The sequence below is a fragment of the Protopterus annectens genome, chromosome 11.part0 (genome assembly GCF_019279795.1).
Source record: "Protopterus annectens isolate FY-2018-M chromosome 11.part0, PAN1.0, whole genome shotgun sequence".
Classification (NCBI taxonomy): Eukaryota; Metazoa; Chordata; order Ceratodontiformes; family Protopteridae; genus Protopterus; species Protopterus annectens.
In genome coordinates, this window is record NC_056745.1 from 238280844 (window position 1) to 238300373 (window position 19530).

The 19530-nt window shown below is 37.6% G+C and overlaps 1 protein-coding gene across 2 annotated transcripts in view; it reads left to right on the forward strand.

The window, feature by feature from the left end:
- Positions 1 to 16697, forward strand: part of ITPR2 (inositol 1,4,5-trisphosphate receptor type 2) — a 2416542-nt gene extending 2399845 nt beyond the window's left edge. For both annotated transcript variants that reach the window (XM_044087657.1, XM_044087658.1), the window contains exons 56-57: positions 6887 to 7048; positions 13839 to 16697. In XM_044087657.1, the coding sequence (XP_043943592.1) occupies positions 6887 to 7048; positions 13839 to 13925 (249 nt within the window). In that variant the 3' untranslated portion in view covers positions 13926 to 16697. The remainder of the gene's footprint in view (positions 1 to 6886; positions 7049 to 13838) is intronic.
- Positions 16698 to 19530: the final 2833 nt, after the last annotated feature.

Consider the following 19530-nt stretch of genomic DNA (forward strand, 5'->3'; position numbering starts at 1 on the left):
AAAATGGTAGCATCCAAATAGTGTACCATCTCCCCCTGTACTTCCATTGTAAATTTCAAAAAACTGGTACTGGAATTTAAATAATATAAAAACTCGTCAAGTCTTTCCCTACTGTCAGTCCAAAAGATGATAATGTCATCACAACACAATCAGTGACTGTATTTATTGTTGTTTTATATGGTCTGAAGAAGCGATAGCCCTGCAAAAGCACTACTCTATCAATAAATTTTTTTTTTTCTTTTTTATTGCTGTGGTGGTTGACCTACATTTTTTCTTGTTTTTACTTCTCATGGGAGGTCAGCCTTTAGCAGTGAGGTTTCTTGTTTCTAGTTTTTGATTGAGTTACAACATTAGATGTTTTTATGCACTCACAAGTTTACCAATCTCAGGTAAAATAGAATTTGACTGAGCTCAAGAAACACTGATATGCAATCTAGCCGTAGATGAGCTCTACCATTGTAGGATGTCTCGCCAGAAGCCAAGAAGCTTCATAAATTGAAACTGCTGTACAGACAACCACTACTGCATCAAAGTCAACAGCCATTATGGCAACAACCCTCATTCTTTGAAGGAGCCCCCTTTCCATTCAGTTATAATCCCTCTACCCAAAGAGCCCTCTTTCCATTCAGTTATAATCCCTCTACCCAAAGAGCCCCCTTTCCATTCAGTTATAATCCCTCTACCCAAAGAGCCCCCTTTCCATTCAGTTATAATCCCTCTACCCAAAGAGCCCGCTTTCCATTCAGTTATTATACCTCTACCCAAAGAGCCCCCTTTCCATTCAGTTATTATCCCTCTACCCAAAGAGCCCCCTTTCCATTCAGTTATAATTCCTCTACCCAAAGAGCCCCCTTTCCATTCAGTTATTATCCCTCTACCTAAAGTAACTTCTCCTTATAGGTGGATAGATTGTAGACCTATATCTACCCAGTGCCCTATTAGCAAAATATTTGAAAAACATTTATACAAGCAACTACTTAAGCACATTAACAGCTATGTGATGCACAGCATGGCTTTCACAATGCCTTCATTACCTTTACTGCCCTAGTAATAGCCACTGATGCCATTTATTGCAGCCTGAGTGAGGGACTTATTATTGTAGGTCTCTTTATTGACATGACGAGGGTTTTTGAAATGGTCAACCATACCCTTCTTCTCAACAAACTCAAAAGACTCAAGCTTTTAGCGAACGCTGTCTACTGAATTTGCAGCTATGTAAAAGAAAGAACATTCCAAGTCCACAGCAATGTCTCATCCTCTTTTTCTGGTTATCTCAATACAGGAGTACCACAAGGGTCTGTGCTAGGTCTTCTCTTCTTTCTATTTGTTAATGAACTCAGCCTAAAATTACCAAATCTGAAATTAGTAATGCATGCTGATGATGTGCTGCTCCTCTGCAGTCCAGTACAAGCCACTCTGATCTGTAAACCAAGTTACAGGACAATTTCACTCAGTTATGCACTTGATGTACTGCTAATTAACCCCAAGAAAACCACTACCATGGTCTTTGTCTTAACCAAGAAAGTACCCGCTATTTCTCCTATTCTGTTTACAAGTCTTAATGGCAACAGAATACCTAATGCCGCTGAACAGAGATACCGATGCCTAATACTTCGCATTACATTTTCCTTAACCACACACACAGGTTTTTATGACTAACAAAGTCCATGTTGAATTAAAACTGCTACAAGATAAGTCACCTCCTTTCACCTTCTGTTTACAGAGCCATTGCTAAAAATATTTTAATACCCAAACTTGAATATGGCCTTCCTTTTCTCATGTATTCAGCCCACCATATTCACATAATACAGACCACTGAGAATAAAATCTGCAAATTCATTCTTAAGCAACCCCACAGATACACCATTGCAGTTTGATAAAAAAATTCCAAATGGCTTTCAGTGCCTCATACAACCACTTTTCTAAGTACTCTTAATTTGCAAGGTGCTAAAACGTGGCCACTGCCCGCCTGTAACAGTGAATCTACCTATACAAAACAACCCTTATGTACTAAGAAGTACACAGGACAACAGTTTCAGTCTGGTACACTCTCCATTTAAAACTGCTGTAGTGTAGAGAGCATTCTCTAGACTGAGACCTGCTACCTGGAACCACCTACCTACAGACATCAGAAATCTACAAACCATTAAAAACTTCAAACATGTACTTAAAAAGCAATTCTTTACTGAAGCTACCTGCAGCTGTTACCATGACAATGGTTAGGTAATTTACCGTCCCATCACTTGAATAATAGAATACATTTAATAAACTTATCTAAGCCTCTTAATGTGGCATCTTATATGCAAATATTTCATGTGTGTAAGGAGTTTATGTATTTTATGTCTCATCCACTGTATTTTACACATATCTTAACTTCATTTTGTGTATATTTTTTTCAATGCAGTGAATCTTTTAATGTTACCCTATCTGTATTTAGTTTTACTATGTTCTGAATTTTCCTACATACTCATTTTGTATATAATATTGTTAATGTAAAAGACCACGATATATTTTCTGTTCTTTGAACTAGAACATGGCTGAAAAGGGTCACTAGACCAGTCCACTTACCCAGTGGACAAATAGTAAATAAATAAATAAAATAAATCCTCTAGCCTTTAGACATACACTTCAACAAGCAGTTCACCAGCTGCTAGACCACTTCTTTCTTCATCATACAGAAGTGGTGAGTAGAAGGTTCTGCTTGTGCAAAAGAAATAAAAAATAAGTGGAGATCCATAATTAGATTTTGGGTTTTACAGCTGCTGGAGCAAGGGCACATTTTGGGCCACCTATCCAAGCCACCTAGCCAGCTGTCCTACTTCTCATCTGCAGTACAGCATCTGTATCTGTTGCTGAAAAGGATGATCTGTCTCCTAAGGTACTAAATAGCGGGTGACATAAACTTAATTTTTGCTTTCATTTAATTGTAATCTCCCGCTGCACCAAGTGTATTTATCCTGGAGCAGAAAGGTGCAACTGTTATGTGGGGCACAAAAAATCAAGTTGTTTGCAGTACAGTCTTTTTACATTTCCTAAATTAAGGAGACAGTTTTTGTACTCTGGATATGCAGGAGACATATGTTTATATTCTAATACATCTTACCCAGTGGTTCCGCAGATTCCATATTTTGGTTGAAGGGAAAATTGAAATTTTCAGGCATTGCCATTTGGACTGTATTATAGGCATTACACATGTTTAAGCATCAAACAACTGCTGCCTAGAGGAAAGGAGTGTTGGGGGTTCCATTCCCTAGGAGGATGGCTGCATGCTGCACCATCTTGGGTGGTTCATTTTGTTGAGAAGATAGCAGACATTTGACTCATTTCAGAGGTTAGGGATTATAGTCATCCTGACGAAATCATGTTTTATTCCCATGTGAAAGCAGCCTTGTCTTCTCTCAGATTTAATTGCTAGACAAGTGTCTTTGCTGATGAATGGGAAGCACTCTTGTGCAATCCATTTTCCTCCATTTTAGAAAAGTCAAGAGCTTGGCTTGTACTCAAAGCAAGAGCATTCTCAGAACTTTGGATTGTATGGTTGTAGCTAGGGTTGCAGTCCCTTTTTCCAGGTCTCACACAAGAAGTCATGCATTGGATTCTCAAAGGTCATGTGACCAGTACTCTTACACCTGCTGTCTCTACTTTGGTCACTTTTCCAGTGGTGAAGAACTTGGATCAGTTTCTGAACCACAGAATCTGCCAAAATGGCTTCGTTTCTTCTAATATCTGTGGTCTAGATCCTTAATATTGATGCATCCACCCTGGAATACTAAGGTCATTTTCAGCCTGTCCACATATAAGGATTCATGGATTCAAACGAGAAATCTCTTAATGTAAACATTGTGGTGCTCAGGACAATTGTCCAACCCACTCAAACCCTCACTCTTTTAAACAAGTGTTACTGTCATTAGCACAGGCAGTATGGTACTGATATTTTGTATTAGATATCATTGACACTGGACCCTACAATATTAATAATGTCCTTAGAACCTGTGAAAATGGCTATCATGTCTACAAAACACATCCCAAGGCTTTGAAACTTTCCAGCAGATCATGTCAGTTTTTCTAAGATGGAAGAACACAGTTCTGAAACTTTTGACTCCATTCTAAGAGATCTGTACCTTCTCTAAGGTACTCCGTCATAATGTGCTTGCTAGGATTCTAAATGTAAAACTGTCCTAAAACTGCCAGAGACCAGGCTTGAGATGCTAGATGCCTTAATCTATTCTGCTGAAGGAAAGTTGTCTGTTCTCACACATTCGCTCTTATTCAGAGCGTAATGATCAGGGAACTGTCGAACTAACTAAATATTATTCTTACAGCGCAATGTGAGACAACCCCTGCTTGGTTTCTACTGTTTAGTAACTGCTTAGGGTTATATTCTTGACTGCCCAGCAAATAGATTTGTTGAGGTTTGAAAATCCTGGAACAGATATCCCAAATCTTATTAGGAGATATGCATGCTGTTATGTCCATGTATTTAGTATTGTAGAAATTGACAGTTTTGGGTTGCTTTCGGGTGATGGTATTCCTTTTTCATGTGTGGCCGATGTATTCTAAACTGTTTGCTTCCATTATCTGGAGCAGGAGTTAGATTTTCTTTAGTTTCTATAACATTTCAAAACAGCAATGCAATTAAACAGGGAATGTACATTTCTTAGAGGAGGTGTACATCTGAAAAACACAATGAGAAATCCATTCCTACAATGTTAATTCATTTTTTTCTGCTGGTGACATTTAGTCTGTCACCTTCTGAGCCACAGATTTTTCTAATGTGATTTTTTTTTCCTATAGAAAACTTGACGACTAGTGTCATTTATATCGGCACTTTGTATTTGAGAGTAGCAAGTCCCTTTAATATGATGAGCAGTTTCTCAGTTTTTCATGTGAACAAGATCCCCAGAAGAAGCGCTCTGATTTGTCAGATGTTGTTTTGTCTTCTCTTAAAGTGCTGTACATGTTTAAGAGGGTGCTAGCTTTATTGATATCCCATTATTTTAGATATTGCTTTGTCAAAGGTGCTGTAATAGAATCATCACGGTTACACCACTCAAAGAAAAGGAAGAGGGGGATTTTTTTTTTTTTCCAGAGTTTATCTGACTTCAGAGATGGTAGGTATAGAAAATGGGTAGGTTAAAAAGAAGAGCTCTGACATCAGGAGATACAGACAGGTTAAAGTAAAAACAATGGTGTTTTGTAATTTTTATGGATGTTGGCATGTTAGGTTTGTGATGCGGTACTCTTTACATACGTCGGTTATAATGGTTTGTGTTTCACGGACGGGAGATTTGATGCTTCATTGTAGATCCTCATAATGGACTCAGAATTCATTGACACAAATCCTACTTTGCTTTTGAGAAGAGCAAGAAAAATACAAGCAGTCCTTGACTCAATAACTATGCAAAGAATCATAAGATAATTGCTTTTAATGACCACCTTGCATCATTTGAAGAAATTGTTTGTTCATGTGCTCTGCTGAGTTTTAGCAACCTGATCACAGATAGGACATGTCAGCTTGGCTATCTGTTTGCATAAGATTCTGGTAAACAAAGAAGGGCAGGCTATCTCATAGCACCAAACAGTTCTGATTGATCCATGAAATGCCAGTTTCTGCTGCTTGACTTTAAGAATGGTGACAGTCCAGGATAAGAAGCTAATGGTCAACAAGCAATGAGAGAAAAAGATTGTTGTTGCTTAGTATTTTAATATCTATATTTTACTCTGAGTGCATTAACTACATGCAATCATATATCTTAATTATGTTTAGTTAATATAGTGTCTCAGTCTTGAATACAATTGTACATAAAATACTTAAATTGCAAGCATCTAATTGTAAAAGTCAGTTTGTGCAAACCTCAAAGTGATCTTTCTGACAGATGTAGGTGAAAAGATATTATGAAGTTTTAGCTTAAAGCTGTGCTGTCATCATGAAACAGAGCACTTTTATTGCATCTTATTAATGGTATAAGATGCAATAAAAGACATTTCTTCTCCCAGCACTTTGATATAGAGTGTTACAGCTCTGACTGGGACCCAGGCAGCCCGGAATGATTAGGGGCCCTGGTGCTGGAGGAACCACCTGGGGAGGGTGGCAGCAAGTTGCTGTAACTGTCTCGCTAATTCAGAGAGATTAAATGAACCAGATAATGGTCGGGCCAAGAGGCAATTCAACTCTGTCACTGATTTCAAGTCCCAGCTTGGAAACCAAGTCAAAGAAGTGTGCATACATGCGGGTAGCAGTGATAACTACATAAATAAAGCAAAACTTTGTAATGTCGAGAAATCATAAGGTGAACTATCAGTCTTATTAACCTAAGCCTTAGAATTTGCCACATATATTATTAGCAGACCTTTTATTTTAAAGGTGTACATGCCTGTGATTGTGAAGCTGAGTGCAGATGTTTAACTATGCAGTTACAGAGTCATCAAGGCTTTTACAATTAATTTGCGATAAGTTGACTATACTTGCCGTTGCTTTTTTTATCTAAACTTTCATGCCATCAGCCTGTCTGGAGATAGATTTTATGGATCTTTACTGCAATTCAAAACTTCCAGGAGTGACATGTTCCAGTAAGGAACATTTATAGGCATACACGCTTGCACGAGACAGAATTGTCCTTTACTGCATTTATTGTAATTCTCTCTCCTTTAATCTGGATTCCTAATGCATTCTTCTGAGGTTGCCATTGTGGATCTGTAAGAAGTTAATACATTTTTAATCTTTGCATTTGTAGTTTTAACAAAATGATTTTCTTTTATTTATGAGATTAACTTTATTATGTTTGTTTCATGTTGTACCCAAGCCTGCAGTACCAGATTCACAGAGTACTGCGCTACTGCATTAAAATCTATTTTAAGAGAGCATTATTGTGTTTCATCCTCTTAGGAGAGAAACTTGGATTGGTTCCCACGGATGCGTGCCATGTCACTTTTTAGCAATGAAGGTGACAATGAACAGAATGAAATAAGAGTTCTGCAGGATAAGCTGGAATCAACAATGAGTCTGGTCTCACAGTTATCAAGTCAGCTTGCCGAACTTAAAGAACAGGTATGAATAATTATATTCACTGTCTTGGATTTTGCATATAAAATGCATGAAGACCAGTCCATGATTTTATTTCTTTTATGATAACTGATACAGTGAAATATGATGCTTAATTTCAAATGAAGTTACCCAGAAACGGTTATTTTTTTAAGGGAGGAGTGCAGAGCCCCTCAGACCATGAAGCCTCCCTCCTGCTGCTTGACTGACCCATTCATTCATCCAGCTTGAGGGCAATGACTTCTCTTGGTTTTTCATACCTGGAGGTGAGGGTGGGGCTTCCAGCATTGATGTCATCATCTTGACGGATCCAGGATTTCCCTATGCCCTGGATCTCTCCCCAGCTTGCTGATGAACTTGAGTGGCCTGAGCGCATGCCCCACCCAGGCCCATAGAGCAGCCATGACTACTCTGGCTATTGTTTTTATTTTTGTGAATCACTCTACCAAGCTATCTGGGTCATTCAGTAAAAAAAAAAAAAAAAAATCTTGCATCAAGTAGCAAGAGTGAACTGGACTGCCATCAGCTTTCATTCCCATGCATTCAGGCAGTGGTGCAACCCCAGGCAGTTAGGCTTAGGTGGTTTAAATAGAGCCTTTCATATTTTTTCCACACCTTCAAAGCCACCTGATCTGAGAACTAGTTTTCTCTTTCTTTCATAGTTTCTTATTTTCATAGTACACATGGGCATGTTATAAACATCTCATGGAAGTTCTTTCTTGTAGGCAATTGCAGGTTCGTAGGAGCTATCTAATTTACTTTAGGTTTAGCGGGAAGTCAGGCAAATTTATTGCACAGCAGAATGAAAATCTGTGGATTTACAGCTTAAAGGCTCTGTCTGCCCCTGGAAGTTAATGATAAATTGGAACTGCACCCTTTTTTTCTTAAAAATATACAAAAAATAAGAAGTGTCTTTAAGTTAGTTTGTCACATGATATTTATTGAAATGGATTATCATGAATTGTTTTTCCTCCTAAGGAGCCACTGGCATTTGAAATAAGAAAGAACTCCTTATTGCATTAAAGCAGTTGTAGTTGTCAAGAAGAAAACAGATTATATGTTGATAATATCTCCAGCTTTCATACATACATATTTATATATCTTTATGGTCCACTGACATGTAAAAGCATTAATTAATTCTGTATTAATTCATTCTTCTGCACAAGGGGGGCCCATCAACTTACCCAGGGAACTACATACCCATAAGCTTTACCAGTCTTATCTGCAAGGCCATGGAGAGGATTATCATGGACCTGATCAATAATGACATAGGAACTCTCCAGAAACTGGCCCAGACACAATTTAGCTTTGTCAAAGGAAGGTCTTGCCTGCTCAGTCTGGGGACTTCTTCGAGAAGGTCACCAGGGCCATGGATGAGAGTAAAATGGTGCACTCCAGTTATCTAGACCTGGCCAAAGTTTTCGACACAATCCCCCACTCGAGGATCATAGATAAACTTACTGAGCTAAGCATAAACCCCTACATCGTCATATGGATAGCCACCTGGCTCATTGACAGGACACGTGTTGTACGGATAGCTGAATCCACTTCCAATAAGAAACCTGTTACTAGCAGTGTCCCACAGGGCTCAATGGTTGGTAAGTGAAGGCCAATGTTGGGGGTCTCTGGCTCACCAAGTTTGCTGATGACCATAAGCTGGGAGCAATCACTGAATCCCCAAATGAGGTTGACATCCTACAAACAGGCAGCTGTTGCGAGACAAATAGCGACTCCAAGGTATTGTAAACCACTATATGTAACTGCTAAACCAAAATAAGTTACAGTCCAAAAAGAACCTATAAAATAAACCACACATAACACTCCAAAGGCAGTATTAAGCACTTTCGTCAGGTAAATGACTTCATCAGAATAAAATACTGCTACCCACAGCAGTTTAAATAAAAAATACTGGCCAGTCATCTTAAAGTTTACATCACTTCCCTTCAAAATTATATTAACAAATACTTTAAAATTCCAACTATGTAAATATTATTAATATAACATGTCTATAAATTATTGCATAAAAATAATACAGTGAGCAATTTAATAGGGTGACTTATACCCTTATTAAAATAAAAACATAGATCTTAGTTTTAACACCAAAGACATAGAAATCCTGTCATTCAGTCCTGGGGCATGATATGCATCTAGTCTAATTTGCCACTTGAGCTCTATAAACTCTAAATAATCATCCACTGCCCCCCCCCCCCCAGGGTCCCATAATATTTACATAGTTGGAATTTTAAAGTATTTGTTAATATAGTAAGAGACACAGCATTTTGTGGTTTAGCAGTTACATAAAGTGGTTTACAATATCTTGGAGCCGCTTTTTGTCTCGCAACAGCTGCCAGCATTTTATTTGGTTTGTGGACTGTGCTTGCATTTTTATCCTACAAACAGGCCTAAAAATGACAATCGACTGGTGCCAAAACCATGGTCTCAGACTGAATGCGTAGTCATACCCTTCAATAAATCAGATATCCCTGCAAATTATAATATTGATAGCACAGCTCTAAAAGTAGACCCAGTGGTGAGGGACCTAGGAACACAAATAGATAATAGCCTAAACTTTGATCACCAGGTAGCTACAGTAGTGAGGAAATCCTTCTGTGTGTCTCAACTTATAAGTAAAGGCATGGCATCAAGAACAAAGAAAGTCATGGTACCATTGTACTCGGCCCTCATCAGGCCCATAATCGAATACAATGCATGTACTTAACCAGGCACTTACACCAACTGGAGCGGCCCCAGAGGTTTCTCATTAAAAAAATACAAAGTGTAAGACACGTCTTATGCAGAGTTACTAAAGGCCCTATTCCTTTACTCTATCTCATATTGTTTATTGAGAGGGGACTTATGCCTGACCTGCAAGGCATTATCTGATCCAGTCCTGATAAAAATGTTACATATTCGGAAGAAAAATTCTACAAGGGTTACACATTCCATGGACATGAGCCTTATTTGTGATTCTAACAGACTCATATCCCAAGGGCAACCTCGTCTATGGAATAAACTTCTTATTTTCATAAAGTAAAGCCCATCCCTCACTCAGTTCAAAAAGAATTTGGTAAATGGAAGGGAACCGTAAATTCACTCCTGGGGTACTGCCTATGTCCCTTATGGACAGAGGCAGTCTCTAAAATGACTCGGCTCCAACAGCCAAAGACCCAATACTCTGATACTACCCCAGCCCTTATCTGGGGAATTAAGGTACAGTATCATTGTATCCTGGGTATTATTGGCTAGGCTTGTAAAGACTGTTGTGCCATTAGCCTAGTAGTCACCTATGAACCTATAAACCTGTATTGCTGTCCAACAACTCCCTCTTTTTTTCTTTCCTGGATTTTGCTGCTGCCATTTCCACAGTGGGATAATATGCACCAGAGGTTTGGGATCCCAAGTACAGCCCCAGTCTTATTTAGTAAGGGTCTAGTAGCTGCTGCTAAGAACTGATCACAGTACCATGGGATGTTATGTTTTTGTGGGGTCAACACACCCTCTGTCCACATATTTACTAAGTTAGTCCCACTAGTTGTGTCCTATTTCCAGGAAAGACCTAAGATGGTATACTGACTAATTTGTACAGGATATTGCAAAGGGTCCCATACCATTTTTTGCAACCACTTGACCACCTCTTCTATCAGTTCAGGCAGATGAGATGCCAGTTAACTGCCTCATCCAAAGCATGGCACCTCAGAAATGCAGACCCTCCCTCCTTATGCTGTACTACAGTGTCAGTATTGGAACATTGATCCAAGTACTTGGTATGGGGATAGAACCCACAGATTTCAGCTCTTCCCAGTTTCAGAAGTGTGTTTGCTGTCTGCTGAGCCTCTGATACTGATGATATTTTGTATCAGGTGTTTGACTTTGCTGAATATGAGATGAATCTTTAAGGTCTGAACTCTTCAGAGAATTTTTCATGTATGTTTTTTGTTATACCATTTTCTGAGCATCAGACCTTCCTTCTAACAGCATTGAACCTTTGTGTTTCATGGACAGCAGTGGCTGTCTGCTGCTTTGAGGCAAGTGTTGACTAAAGGGAGTCATCATCAAGCAAGCATGAAGATGGATTTTTCCCTTTCCTCACCTTCTGTTTTCCAACCTGCTCCAGGGAGAAGGAGTAACCTAATCCAGACAGAGTCATATAGGTGACAGCCAGGGATTTAATCAGTTATGCCATGGAGATGTTTGTGTACTGCTCAAATAATTAGTTCATTTTGCTATTTGATTCATCAGATAGTGACAAGTTTACAAAGGCATGTCTACTGTTGCATTAGTGTAGGTTTAAGCAAAAAAAAAAAAACGCGGGAAATTGTGCAGTTCAGTTAGCAAGGAACAGCTTAAATAGCATAAAGGCATGTTATCTTGGAGTTAAGTTTTAACTGATTGCTGTTTTATCTTTAGTGAAGCATCAGTCCTCTTTTTTTAAACTGGCCTGTAATAGTTTTCATTCAGTCATTATTTCTTCTTTACCTGCTTTATGCAATGCAGAGGTTATGTGGAAAACAGAGGTTATTTCAGCACTCAGTGGGTTCAAGGCATGCAGACTAGTCCTTGTTAGGACTGGCTTTGTGTCTGAGTTGAATTTCCAGTAGACGCTGCTTTACTGTGTAAAGACCTAGGTGCCCATCAGAAATTTCCATATTCAGATGCAACATGGGATTAAAAGTCTCAAAAATATAGTTTGTAGTAGTCACGTACAGCTTAAGAAATTAAGACTATGAAATACATAGGATCATTATAAGGGCTTTGTTTAATTTGTTAAGTTTTTCAACTCCTTAGATTGAGCCATGAATTGGATAGCATCCTTGAGCTTTTTTAACTATGTGGCTTTTTGTCAACAAGTTCGGAAACTCGCTCTATAGTTTTCTGACCTTTGTAGAAGTTGTATTAGATGAAGGGAGACAGAGGTAAAGTCCTTGACAAGGGGTAGTTGGGAGGCTTACCATCATGTAGGAAATTGTCACTGAAAGCCACTTGATTGGATGGTCTTGTGAGACGGAGTTTAATTCTAATGAGATTTATTGACATAAGCCAAATTATTTTAAACAGCAGGCACAGGTTCACATAATCAGACATATGAAGAATTCATAAATGTACACCCAACAAATTCATAGCTGAATTGTAGTTGCAAGGTGATGTAGCCCTAAGATGCAATGTTCCATTTAGCATACGAGTTTCATACCATTTTAATGCCAGTAAATGGAGAGTTAAAATGTGTAAAATAAAAAAGAAACTAGTGGTCTTAAAACTTTGTTGATGAGCTCAGTCACAATAATTTCCAAAAATCATGAAACCTAGGTAGTGTTCCAAAGCAACAAGCCTTTATTCATCACAGATAAGCAATCCTCATTAACAAAAAAAATCAGAAATATTTTAACAATGTTAAACATATCAGCTTTTATATACTTAAATGTAGGTGTGGAAAATCTGCATATTGTTTAATTTTAAACCAGCCTATTCAAGGCAAACAGAATAAACATGGCCATAAAAGTGCATTTTAGAACAAGTACTCACCCCCACACATTACTATTGATTAGATCAAACTAAATCCTAGTTAAGAAAAATACTACTTATCTATTCGCAACCCACATTCCAAAATCAGGTATTAAGAAAAGCATAAAATACACACAAAAATACTTTTAACTAACATTGCTTTTGGCTACCTAATACAATAAAGCCTTCATCAGGTCTGTGACAAGAACTAAAATCAAGACAAAACACATAGCTATCTAACCATAAACATAATCTAACCAGAACACTATAAATATAAAAATACATGTGTTTAATAATATCATCTAGTAAATATCCATCCATGTGTAATAGTGTGTATTAAAAAACTAAGTAATTAGCTCAGAAAAAAATGTCAGTGCTTTGGAAAAAAAAAACTTTTATGACAGTTTTGATGTTTACAGCCCCAAAACATGTTTATACAATAAAACTAGAAGAAAAAACACACAAAAGTGCAAAACACAGTGAATGAAGTAAACTAGTAATGTATAAAAGTGTGTAGGTGTGTGCATGAGTGTACATGAACGTCCACTAGTATGGTAAATAAGGGAATTATACCAGTACTACATAGTAATAGCAGCATGAAAAAATGCGTGTTTTTGAAATTACTGTTTAAATCTCTGGTGTGATGCAATAAAGCTAATCAAAGCAGAATTGAGGTTAAAGTTTGTGTCTTTCGGCTTTTCTCGGTTAGGGGTCGCCACAGCGGAACTCCAGTCTGCTAATAATTGGCAGTTGATTTTTACGTACCGGCTTGCCAGGCCTGACGCACAACCTTCAACGAAGGTATGCCCATTCACACATGTCTCCACACAGAAGACGCTCTAGCTGAATTGAGGTTAAAGTAACTAAACATATATACATTTATACACATTCTACATATAAGTTTATTATTTAGTATATTTTTAGTACTAAAATATTTCCTCAAAAAATTCCCTAAAAAACCTTTACAGATTTTGTGGCAGGTTACGTAAATTCAATGCACTCTTAATAGAGCAATAATAGTTAAGTGCTGGTTTTCTGAATGCATTTAATTTCAACTGCCAGCATAATTCTTTTTTTTCTCCAAAACACCATTGACATCCCCTTCAAGCTCATCCATTTCCACATAGTCCAGAATGATAAATTTAAAACCAGAATGTCTGGAGTGATCTAATAAGTGTTTGAATCTCTCATGTTTTCAGTACTGTAAGCCAGTTATGAATGATGCCGTCAGTTTAACTGTGCAAACTGTCTACAGATAAAATCAACTACAACCCCTCTTGTGTTTCTTCTTTTCCAGATGACAGAGCAAAGAAAGAACAAGCAGAGGCTTGGTTTTCTTGGATCCAACACACCTCATGTGAATAATCACATGACTTCGCACTAATGCTGTACCTTGGGGATGGATGTTGGGAATACAGTACAGGTATTCATCAGCAGTGTCTCACTGGATGATGACAGAAATCAGGATCGTGAAAAGTGCCTTTTTAATCAAAGCATAAAAAAGACTTCCTTTGACAAGTATCTATGCTGTATACAGAACTGTTTTGAAAGGTTTCGTTTTTTCGTGGTTGGCTGGACCAAAAAGTACACAGTGGCTTTTTATTAGCCTCATCTGAACACAACTGTGATACCTCTTCCCTTTCAGTGTGTGTGAGAGAGAGAGAGGGGAATTGTGTAGAAGTGTTTTTAACAGCCTGTCAGAGGTTTTAAGTGTGAGTAAAGTGTATAATTTTAAGATGTTTTATTTTTGTTTTCAAGGATATTTGTGTATAAACCATTGGGTTTGTGGTTTATTTTTATACTGGATGGTAAGTGACATTACTATGAAGTGTACCCACAGTAATACAATGACAGCTGCCTTATTATCTTTTTTTTGGATAGCTTCATTTCTTATGCAGAATTCAAGGGAAAGTTGGGAAGTGCTGGATTTGATTTACTTTTACCATGAACATGTGGATCTCAAAGCATGCAGAATATAACTGGAAGTCATTCTTTCCATGAGTGATTGGATGACTAAAATGGTCTTTGGAGCAGGGGAAGAGGTTCAATATGATCTTAACTGCTACTACAGATACGCTTTTAAGTGGGTTAAAAGAATTTTATATAGTCCTTGGAGGCCAAAAACTGTTTTTACTTTTCAGATATTGAACACTGTTATGTTGATCATTGAAGTCTGGGAGTTTAGCACATAGAATTAAGGCTATGAGCTGCTAATGTGTTTCATCCTGGGTTTGATTCCATCAGTCCCCACTTGTCTGTTATGTGACTATGAGCTCATCACTTAATTGGACAGTGCTTCTTGACCCACAGAAAAAAATGGGCCTCAACCCATTTAGCATAATCTATAAATAAAATTAATTTTTACTAAAAAAGAAATAAGTTTAGGCTCAGAGGTACTGACTATGCAACCATACATTTAGAACAATATAATCGTTGTGCTGCAAAACCCTCAACATGTGTCCAACTTTAGTTTGACATACATGTTTTAGTAGCCAGTTAAATATGTGAAAGTGGACTGATTTTGAAGTTTTGATAAACAAGAAAGGTTAGAATGAGGGTTTTGCAGCCTGTGCCCCAACTGAAGGGTTTTCTACCATATCCATAAACTTTTTTTTAATCATTACTTACTAATGTTTCTAGCTTGCACTTTAAATGCGGTTTATACATGTAAGTTATACATAATTAACAGTACTACTTAAACTGGGAATAAAGTTTTTCCAGGCACTACTACTAGGTTTCAAAACATGGCTTATAGAAAAGATGTATGCAGGGAATCTATGAGCAAAGCAGTAAATATGTGTAGCAGTAGGCATTAGTAATACCACTCTTGAACACAAAATTAACTGCAGCAGGTCATTCTACAGGTTTTGAACCCCCTTAATGAAATATGTTGGATCAAATGTGCATTCTGATTGGTTTATACAGGTCAGGTGGACACATATTTCCCAGTATGTGCACTAAAATTTTTAAACTTATTTATGTGCTTCCCAAAACAAAAGAAGTTTCCATTAAATCAGCAGAGCATCATAATGTTTTTATGTAGTATTTTGCTTGCATCAGACCAAAATATATATGTTGCAGTTTGACAATCTTGCACACTTGTGAGCAAATAATGATGAAGTTTGGCAGTATTTTGAGAAGTTCTGCACATATGTCATAGCGAGTTAATATTCATTTTATTTTGTCATCATTATATGTGAGTGAAGCACAGATGTTGGCATCTACTGTTTTCAGTACACAGTAATATTTTCAACCTTAAGACCATGTGTTTTTCAAATTGATAAAACTGAAAATTTTAGGCTTCATACATATTATGCCTGCAAAATTCTTAGATTGCCCCTTACCGCACATCTGCACAAACCTTTAAGACAGGAGTACTGCCCTCCTTTCTGTGAAAGCTCAACACGTAATTGAGCAGTAGTTGATTTAATATGCAGTTGTGATTTTCAAGTGATGCATTAGTCACATGAGGGAAGTACTGACCTTCAGACATGAGCAGGGTGTAGCCAGGCATACCCCATGTATTCACCTGAGTTTTTTTATTAAGGTTGCCAGAGCCCAGAATATCATGCAACTGTCTTAACCAAAATCTAAATAATGTCTAAAACTACACTTAACTGTACACAACACACTCTGAAAAGGAATATTCCTGTAAAGGGGCTTTTTTCTCTGACTGTAGGGGCAAGGGATGAAATGTATGTATGGGTATTTCATAGGTGGGTGGTGGTGACAGCAAACTGAGGTTGGAGAATAAAACAAAATAGAAATTTCTGGCTACACCCCAGTCTTGAGAAGGATTCAGCCACATAAGTCGGTGTGTATGATATGTATGTTGTTAATACACTGAGAATCTGAATCCTGGGTGTAGTTTTACTTGTATCAGTGACATATTTGTATAGAAAAAATAATTACACTTGCTCTCAGTGTGAATCTTTTGTTCATTTTGTGCTGTTAACACATTAAACATTGTTTATATTTATATGTTTTAATACAGCTGATTTTGGAATGCTTTGGCAATTTCTGCACTGAATTAAAGTCTTTATATCAGGCTAACAGTTTAAAAGTTGTCACATGGTGTATTATCTATTTACAGTTTCTAATGTAAACTGTTGCTGAATGTTCAGCTGTTTCAATAAAATCTTATTTTTTTAATGTATTTTACATGGTGGTGTTCTTTTGGGGATTTATTTTATTTTCATTTATTAACCAGGTTAGCAACCTGGCCTAAAGACTTTTTTCACCTACAACTCAAGCCAAATAGGCAAATACAATGTATAAAAGACATCAGAAAGTAAGTACCAACATAAGAACACATATTGATTGTAGTCTCCAACAAGAACAACAAATAAAGCAGAATATAAGCACTGCTAATGCATTATTAGAAAAACAACCCACCACCCAGGGGTAGTATGAGGCCCAAAGATGAGGTAGAGGACTGCTGTACCCCTGGAAGCTCTATTATTTCTCCAATAATGTCCACCCTGGAGGGCATTATTGTACTTACAAAATGCACTGCTAAGTCATTTATTTTTTTATATCTTTAATGTAAAATAATTCCTTTGCCTAATGATTCATAGTTACTGTATGATATGTAATTGCTGTTCAAAGACATATTTTATATCTAAAGTATACATATGTACATTATGTAAGTATTTGATGCCTACACATACAGAGGTTGATATATGTATGCATGCATACACATTAACAGATGCAGCTGCAGTGAGAGTCAATCCATAAGTATACAGAGATGCACACCCAACCCACACACATGCACATACAGAAGTACAGAAAGACGTACACATGAGCCTAACAACTGCAGCCATTTTCTTAACTGTCTACATCTCAAATATTTCACTGTGATCATATGAATGAAAAAAATGCATGCAGTGCAAAGCAATGCATTCCCTACCCCACATAGCTCTCAACTGTTGCTGATTTTTTAGAATGTGTCCGATTTTGCCTCATATGTTTGCTCTGTCTCTCAAAATAAAGTTTGATTTTCTAGTAAATGTCAGAGGACTGCAATTAGTCAGTAAATCCAGCCTTGGAATGTATTGTTCAGAAACAAGTATGCTGATGAAATCCTCTTGCTACCTTCATTTTTTAAGTGAACTAGGGTAATGTTTAAAACATTTTCCTTATTTTGGGTCTGTATCACCCCATTACTGTTGGATTTGTCCAGAATTCTTGTGCAAAGAAATTCAGAAGTAGGTGAACACAAACACACACGTGTGCGCGTACACACACACACACACACACACACACACACACACACACACACACACACACACACACACTCTTTCTCTATCTGTCTCATGCACGCACAGAAAATCCGTCTAATGTAATTATCTGAATTAGTTTTATTTTCAAGCACTCACTAAATTTAGCTTTTTGAGTGCCATGGATAGTGAGGGGATAGTTAAATGGCAGCTCATCTCCTTGTAACTGCTGCTACAGTTACTTTTGTTATGTTTTTCTTTCTTTTCAGTTTTATTAACATGCTTCTTTAGATGACACTCACTATTCACCTGCATTTAGCAAGTGCAAAGCAAGATGGTGGCCAATTTTTTTCTTCTGACTTGGTGCTTCACAGTGGCTTGATATGCTGCCACGAAGCAGCAGGCTAGATACCTGGTTCTCATCATACGTCACTACCTAGTAGGAGAAGTCTGTTATCCAATAGGCTGCTGTTTGTGGGCTGTACACCATTTTCTAAGCAAAACTAATTCACAAAGCGAAAAAGCAAACATGGCAGGTGTTGAGTCTGGCCAGAAAACCACAGGTGCTAAATATATCCATAAAGCAACAAACATTGAGTATGACCATAAAGCAACAGGTACTGAGCATGACAGTAAAGTGATAGGTGCTGAGTATGCCGAGTAAAACTATAGATGCTGAGTATGCCAATAAAACTATAGGTTCTGAGTACAACCATAAAATTGGGAGGCACAGAGCTTGAACAACAAACTCCACAAAATACAGTAGGGAGAGAATTTTTTGAACATTGGCATTTGTTAACAGTTGCTGCCTGTGTGGATTGTTTTTTCAGACTCAACTTAACATCTGTGAGACCGCCATGCCCACTGTGCAGATGCATACTATGTTATTATTACATACAAAAAGCACATCAGAAAGTAATGGCTTCTCATACAATATACAAATAAATGGGAAACTTTTGTATAATAAAGAGGACATTAAATATTGTGCATTGCAAACATATATCCAGTAGCATAAAACAATGCTCATGGTTATGTAGCAGTGTAGATATTGTAAGGAACAGCACATAATGCAATCAAAGAGAGGAACAAGTACAACAAAAAGAAATAAGGGCCTGGGGGCATATACAGCTTCCATGTATGTGCATAAAGTAGCACTGCAGTGCTGTGATAAACAGTGACTATATCCACATCCAGGATGCCACAGATCATCATTCATAACACTGTGTAATGGCTGCTGCTGGCAACAGTCAAATGCTTGATGACAATGGCCTATACTCCATTCATGCTGATTGCAGGGAGAGCAGAATACCTCAGAGGACAGAGCAAATAATTAATGGGTGGAAGGCTACCATACATGAATTGCAAAACCAAGGGTGTTGCCCAGTACAGTGAGAGGAGCTGACCATTGCACTTAATGGAAAGTTATATGCAACATTGTAGAGCATTAGAGACTATGAAATCATGAAATTCCCCAAGCATCACTATAGCCATAGTCCTGCAGGTGTAGCCATATATAGAACCCTGCCCTATGTCTTACAGTAGGCAAGTGGCATAGTTTGACCATCAGTGTATATTCTACAGAGGAACCAGTACCCTAATCCCTGATGTCAATATTGTTGTGCTGTCCATGAGCAATAAATATGATAGAGAAACTGTAATGGCAGACAGAATTATGGGTAAATCCATTGCTAAAATTATTTTGTATGTGCAGTAACGTAACACACTGGTTTCGGTTTAGCAGCTGAATTAATGATCAGATACCATGGTGTT